Raw genomic sequence first — 7,629 nt, forward strand, 5'->3', positions numbered from 1 at the left:
CACAAGCCAAGTGAAACATGACACCTTGAAAGGGATTTTAGGTTTCCAAATCTGCTTCCAAGGCCAAAGAGAAGGTTGTTGTCCATCTTGATTTAGCAACTTATATGCAGAGTTTACCTTGAATGTGCCTTTGTTATTTCTGGTCCACCATAATCTATCATGTTCATCCCTTGTTCCTATAAAAGCTTTCAACCTACCAAAAAAATCAGTCACGGTCCCAATTTCCCAATCATTGAAATTCCTTCTAAATTGAAAATTCCATCCATGTTGTGTCCAAACCTCAGCTACATTCACTTGTTTATTCACTGCCAAGTCATGCATCTCAGGAAAGATACTCATCAAGCTAAAGTTGCCCAACCATTTATCCTCCCAAAATGAAGTCTTGATGCCATTTGCTACCCTGATGGTCGTATTGATCTTCAAGAGAGGCCACAAGATCCTGATGGACTTCCATAGGCTTACCCCTTGTGGTGTAAGTACCTCCTTTTCATCCACTTGTTCTCTTCTCCATATTTTGCTTGAATCACTTTTCCAAGTATGGTTGAGGCTCTTGAGAATACCTCCATAACCACTTTAGTCTAAGGGCTTTGCTCTACTTTTTCAAATTCCTTACTCCAAGACCCCCATGTATCTTCCCCCAGAGAACCTTGTCCCACTTGACTAAATGTTTGACAGTGGAATCATTTTCCTCTGTCCCTTTCCATAAGAAATCCCTACTAATATTTATCAAGTCTTTGTATCACCCCGTTAGGAATAGGGAAGATGGACATCATGTAAGTAGGTAAGGCATCCAAAACTGAATTAATGATAGTGACTCTGCCTCCCAAGGAGATATATTGAAATTTCCATCTGGTAAGTTTTTTCTCACACTTTTTAATCACTGGATTCCAGATGTTCAAAGCCTTTGATTTGGCTCCTAAGGGCATGCCCAGATAAATGGTAGGCAAACAACCTACTCCCCTCCAAAAATCCAAGATAGTTCCTCCATATTAGAAACATTATTAATAGGATACAATTGACTCTTTCTCCAGTTGATATGCAAACCCAGGACTCCTTCAAACAACAACAAGATTGATCTTAAAACCAACAGATGTCCCTCATTAGCATCACAAAATATTAAGGTGTCATCTGCATACTGTAAATGAGTGACTTCCATATTGTCATTTGATATTGAGGTTTGAGTTGTGGCTACGTCTAAACCCCCGAGGCATTCGTTCTCTCTAGCCACCTTTATCATGTTATTTAGGCCCTCCATAACAATGATAAAAAGGAAAGGAGATAGGGGATCCCCTTGCCTCAGACCCCTTTGAGCAGGGAAAAAACCTTCTGGTGCACCATTTATAAGGACTGAGAATCTGACAGTAGAGATGCAATAATTGATCCATGAATCCACCTCCTTCAACACCCATACATGCAAACATCTTCAACAAAAATTTCCAGTTCAAATGGCCATATGCCTTTTCTATCTCCAGTTTGCACAAAATTCCTGCCTTTCCTTAGGTAATTCTTGAATCTACTACTTCGTTTGCAATTAGAATGGCATCCATTATTTGTCGATTTTTAATGAATGTCATCTGTTGAGTATCCACTAGCTTGTCAACCACTTTCTTCAGCCTTTCAGTCAGCACTTTGGATAACAACTTATATACAATTTCGATGAGGTTGATGGGCCTAAAATCTCTCAGTTCCTTGGCACCATTCTTCTTTGAGATCAAAGCAATGTAGGTGGCATTAAAGCTCTTCTCAAAGATATTGTGAGAATGGAAATTCTTAAAGGTATCCATGATATCCTTCTTCACTACATCCTAACACTTGATAAAAAACCCCATTGTGTAACCATTTGACCAGAAGCTTTGTCCATGGCACACATCTTCAGACATGCTAGTACTTCTTGCTACTCAAACTCCCTTTGTAACAGTTTGTTTTCAGCTTCAGTGACCATTGGACAGTTGATTAGGTTGCTGAAAGGTCTTCTATATGAGGTTTCTGAATAAAGCTTCTGATAAAAACCTATAATCTCCCCTTTAATTCTCTCTGGATCCTTCACTGTTTCATCTTGAATTATCAGTTGATCAATGTTGTTGCATCTTTTGTGTGCATGGCCACTTTGTGGAAATACTTGGTATGTTTGTCCCCCTCTTTCAGCCACAAAGCTCTTGATCTTTGTCTCCATGCTATCTTTTCATTTTTAAGATGTTCTTCATAGTTCATAATCAAAGATGCCTTCATTGCTGATTCTTCTTTTGTTAGGACTCTATTTTCCATTACCGCATCCAATAGCTAACTAACTTAGGATTTGGACCTTTTGTAACCCTAGGTTGCCCAAGCTGGTTCTACTCCACTCCTTCAATTTGCCTTTTAGGGCCTTGAGCTTACGCCCAAGGATATAATCAGGCTTACCAGCGAATACAAACGACTCCCACCATTCTCTAATTTTTTCCACAAAACCCTCCGTGTTGAGCCACCAATTATCAAACTTGAAATAGGATTTTTTTTGCTCCCAAGCTCCACATTGTAGAGCAATGGGACTGTGATCTCAGCACAATCTCTGTAAAACCACTTGTTGAATTCTGCTAAAGTTGGCATCCACTCCTTGGAAATTAAAATCCTATCAATTCTTGAAGCAACATTGTTATTGTCCCCCTTTAAACCAAGTGTAGTTACCCCCTACCAATTGTAAGTCCACCAAGTCCATATCTTCAATAAAATCAGAGAACTCTATCATATCTAGAGTTCTCCTGCAATTTCTCTTTTCTAATGGATATCTTATGATGTTGAAATCTCCACACACTGCCCAAGGTCCTCCAAAAAGACTTCTAACAGCACCTATTTCCTCCCACACATGCTCTCTCTCAACTCTGCCATTAGGAGCATAAACTCCTGTTATGTGGCAATTGAAATCCTGAAACACTGCCTCAAACTTGCAGGCGAGGGTGTAGGAACCTGTTTCCAGCACTTTCCCTTTCCATGATCTACTGTCCCATAACATCAAAATGCCCACCCTAGTGCCATTTTCTTGTAAACAAGCATACTTAACCCATCTACCACCCTAAATCTCTTTTATTATATCATGGATCTACCCCTTTAACTTTGACTCTCGTAGACATACAATGTCAGCCTTCCAGTTGCAGATTAAACTCTTCACAAATCTCCTTTCTCCCCACTATTTAATCCCCTAAGATTCTAGGACACAAGTTCCTCTTTCCCCCTCTCTCTTCCCCTCACATTTGAAATTAATATCAAAAGAAGTCAGCCTTTTCAATTCCTGAACCCCCTTGTACCTAGGCCTTTTTCTAATAGAATCACTTTCCATCTTCCTAGCTTGTCTGCAAATGTCTAGTTGCATAAGTAGCTCCAGAGATTCCTCCTCAAGTCCTTGAAACTCCACACCAAACATTTTTCCCAGCTTGATAAGATTTTGTCTTACCCACATAGATGTCTCCTTCTCTTTTGGTACTGTGGAGCTCATGTCATTTTGTATGGGATACGCATCCTCCACCACCCACTCCTCAATTTGTTTGTCAGTCTGCATGCTTGATGTGGTAGTTTGATCCTTTTGAATTTCTAGAAATAAATCTGGTTTATCAATGCTAACCTCCATCGCCATCGTTTTGGGGGGATGCGAAGCATCTTTTGAGTTTATAATTGAGTTCCCATGTTCTGCATGCCCTTCCTTTGTTGCAGTATCATGTTGTAGAAGAGTGCTGTTAAGAACTGGAGCATGGTCCTTTATTTCAAAGCATAAAGGATCAATAAAGGCTACCTCACTTGGGCCTGATAAGTCATTTAAAATGATATTTGCTCTATCAGGCCACATCTTTTTTTTAGTATTGCCCCAACCCAAAAAGTTTCTCAAATAGACTTGAGTCTCCACTTCCTTAGCACATGAGTGTGGGGTTTCATTTAAAAAGACTTCAGCTATCTCTGGAGTCTCATGTGCCCCATCTGCACACCTTCTGACTTTTTAAAAAAGTTTTGTCCTTTCTCTGTAGGAGACAACTCTAGTACCTGTTGGTCCAAAGACAGTGGCAGACCTCCAGTTTCTTTGCTACACTCTCCCAGCTCCGGCATGACTAGATGGTGATTTTCTTCTACCGTTGGCGTCAAGATTTGGAATTGGACTTTCCTCTCTACCCTAATTGGGATAAAAAAATTTATCTCGTCTCTCTCGATCGAAATCTCGCTCGGGCAGTTTTTTCCATCTCCATGGATTTTAATTCTTGCCCACTTTAAATGGTTCTTCAAACCCGTCTCCTCCTCAGTTTCGACCCATCCTCCACAAAGATTTCCAATTTCTGTGAAGATTCTTTGTGACCAGAGTTGTAGAGGTACTCCTAAAGCTCTAATCCAAGTGGATTTGGCTTTTTGATTGGAATCTTCACATTCTACTACTAGGTTCCACCACTGAAGATTAAATTTGATCTTCTCCCACCTCCACTCCCTCTATACGATTTGTTCTGCCATGTGCCTGTTTGTAAATTCGAAGAGGAACATGTTGTTGGCCATCTCGTAAATGTTGATCCCAAACACTCCTTTCCAACAGACTGCAATCCATCTCCAGATGTCTGATAAAGAGGGAAGTTGTGTTTCTCCCTCATCAAAAGAGCCCACAATGCACCTCTTGAAAAGTCCAGTGTCTCTTGCCCCTGGTGTCTCTGTAAGTTGAAGGTTTCCTTCACTGTACGAGATCTTAGTCTCACCTGAAGTGTTTGATATCCATTTGCTTTCCCCAGCTGCTGTGGCATAAGAAAGGTCCTTCTTAAAATGTTTGGGTTGTACTGCATTCTTCAGTTGGTGAGAGCATTGAATGAACCTCTCTCTCTTAGAGGCTATCTCATCCCACCCAACATCTATAGCTAACTCTGGAACTATTATAACTACTCTTTCTCGACCAGCAAGAGTTAAAATGCTCAAGAATCTACCGTACTCATTCACTTTCCTAGTGCAGAAAGTCTCAGTGAATTTTTCTTTGTATTTCCATCTTCTGATTCCTTTTTCTCTATCCTTGGATGCTTCCTTGAGGACTGTGTAGAGTCATTTCATGATTTTCGCACTCATGGAAGACCTCATCAGCTTGCGGCTTCTCTCGACCCATTCAAACCAAATGTGTCTCCCCATTGTCCATCTTGTTATATCGAAAGACTTAAAGTCTGCGTTGAAATATATCTTGTTTTCCTCCATTGCAGATCAAGAGAGGAATAGCTCTGCAGGTGAAAGAAGAAAATAATGAAAAAAGGAGAGTTTGGTGAAAAGGCTACCACGGAATGTGGGAGTTGAGAGTAGAAAGAAAGGACGTTTCCGGCAAGGAGTTGCCGAAAAGAGAGTTTTCTCTCTCCTATGAAGTAGGAAAAAAGGGAGTATTGGGAGTAGTGCCCGGGAGGATTTGTTGCATTTTATTTTTGGTTTGGGATTTTGTCCCACTAGGCCTCATTTGTTATGCATATTATGCCACTTTTATCAAGGGGATAATCAGTTTGCAGAGTAGGAAATCACCTTGGATCTAAAAGAAACTCCTTAGGAATATAATTGATTCCTACTCTCAAATCTGCTGCAGCACCAAGATCAATTATTTTGAACGCGCGAGAACCTGCTTCAGAGACATCGATTACAACTTACAAGTAGACAATCAAACTAAACCACAAATATTAACAGGACAGTTTACCTTCAGAGAAAATTATGTTTTGAGGCTTAATATCTCTATGTACTATCCCTGTGGAGTGAAGCCCATCCAAAGCAAATAGGAGTTGTCTCATAATTGTCAAAATGATTCTATTTTCTCTATCCAAACCTTTGGGCAAGTCCTGAACCTCTCGAAGGATCAATGATTCTACCTGATGATTTAATAAATCATGAGAGAGTGCAGGTCGGGGAGGATAAAACCGATAGTAACTTTTGCAGAAAGAACTTACAACAAAAACTGCAACCCAACCAGACACTAACTATGACCAAGCTTCATTTATATCCATCCAGCTCATTGACTCATTCCAATTTTTTTTTTTATTTCAATACTCAATAATTTGTCTCAGAAGTTTTCTAAGATAATATCTAATATCACACTTATCTCTAGACCACCATCATAAAATCTAGACTAAAAAAAAGATGAAAAACAGTCGTGACAAACACCGAATCCACCATAATAACCAATCATTAGTTCTAGTAGTTGTTATTGTCTATGAAAATTAGTTTCTTTCATTTGCTAAATCTGTATAGAAGGGCAGATTGTAAAGAATTCCTGCCACAATGTAGAGCAAGTAAATTATATAATATGGGGGTTCATTTGGCTCATAAAATCATCTCAAAGCTAGCCTTTTGGAAAAGAATTTACAGCTTAATTATGTTAAGAGTGCTTTGAACATTTAAGTAGATAAAAATAAATGTTCCTCTGAGAGAAATTATCAGAATTCAGTCATTCACCATTCAGAGCAACTCTATAAGAGTCAGACAAAAGAAATTATAATTATTCAAAATAATGAATTATATTAACTCACATATTAGTATCAATGAAAATGAATACAAACTATGCAGTTGTTCAACCTTGAAACCATTGGATCACATGTGTAATATTTTGGATATGCTGAACATATATATTTAAACATGGTAGGATCCGATAATTTGACTTAAATGACAGAATTTATTATATATCTCAACTTGAAGAGGTAGTTTTAACAATACAGTGAATGGTGAATGTTCATGGAAAACTTTCTGTAGAATCTTTTCTCAATTAGGAGGACATTTTCTTCATTTTGTTTATCTCTTTTCAATTAGCAGATAATAACATTTTAAAGTGTTTTGTACAAAATCCTTTTGTCGTTTAACCCTACCAGTATCTATCATAAACTTCCACTACGAAATCAAAAATCATGTAAATGATCCTTTAACATATAAATATATAGTTGTTAAATCTTCATGTAAATGCCTAAAACAAAGATATTCCTGTTATATCTGGACCGAGAAGGTTATGATATTGTTTCAAGAGAACTTTTTATTCGATAGAAAACATTGTAGTATTAGTTATTAGTGCTAGGGATTTCTACTACAATTAGATTTTTTTAGGTTATACCAATAAATATCAAATAATCCTTTAACAACTATAAATATATCGATTCTGTTTTCCACCTGATCTGTCGTTTCCTCTCAGACACGGGAAACTAAGATCTGTTCACAATCTGTACATTAACCTCAAATCACAAATTCGCATGGTATAAGCACAGAGCTCTATGTAGCTAATGAAATAGGAAAATATCGTAACTATATACGCAGGTGAATTGAAATTAGTGAGCATTTACCACGAGAGCGAAGTGTTGTGTCCCAAAAGCAGTTGCGATTCTATGAAAAGTAGATAAAAATATGCATAATAGGTAATAAGAGAAAGGAATACCTACATTGTAGGGAAAGTCTCTACTCTGCATCAAATCAGCAAGTGTAGCTTCCCCTTCGAAACGCCAAAGAAGCCAATACTCTGCTCCTTTCTTTGAAGAAGTCTAGTAGCATTTTCAACATAAATAAGTGATTGGAATATACATACATACATACATATATGTATATATATATATATATATATATATATATATATATATATATATGTATATATATATATATATATATATATGTATATATATATATATATAT

The 7,629-nt window shown here is 37.8% G+C and overlaps 1 protein-coding gene across 2 annotated transcripts in view; it reads right to left on the reverse strand.

Moving 5' to 3' along the window:
• LOC107007041 (serine/threonine-protein kinase STN7, chloroplastic) overlaps nt 1-7,629 on the reverse strand; it is a 13,693-nt gene that overhangs the window by 4,793 nt on the left and 1,271 nt on the right. For both annotated transcript variants that reach the window (XM_015205514.2, XM_027913401.1), the window contains exons 3-5: nt 7,383-7,481; nt 5,663-5,831; nt 5,494-5,587 (exon numbers count right to left, since the gene is read on the reverse strand). In XM_015205514.2, coding sequence (XP_015061000.1) covers nt 5,494-5,587; nt 5,663-5,831; nt 7,383-7,481 — 362 coding nt within the window. The remainder of the gene's footprint in view (nt 1-5,493; nt 5,588-5,662; nt 5,832-7,382; nt 7,482-7,629) is intronic.

Source organism: Solanum pennellii, chromosome 12, assembly GCF_001406875.1.
Source record: "Solanum pennellii chromosome 12, SPENNV200".
NCBI lineage: Eukaryota > Viridiplantae > Streptophyta > Magnoliopsida > Solanales > Solanaceae > Solanum > Solanum pennellii.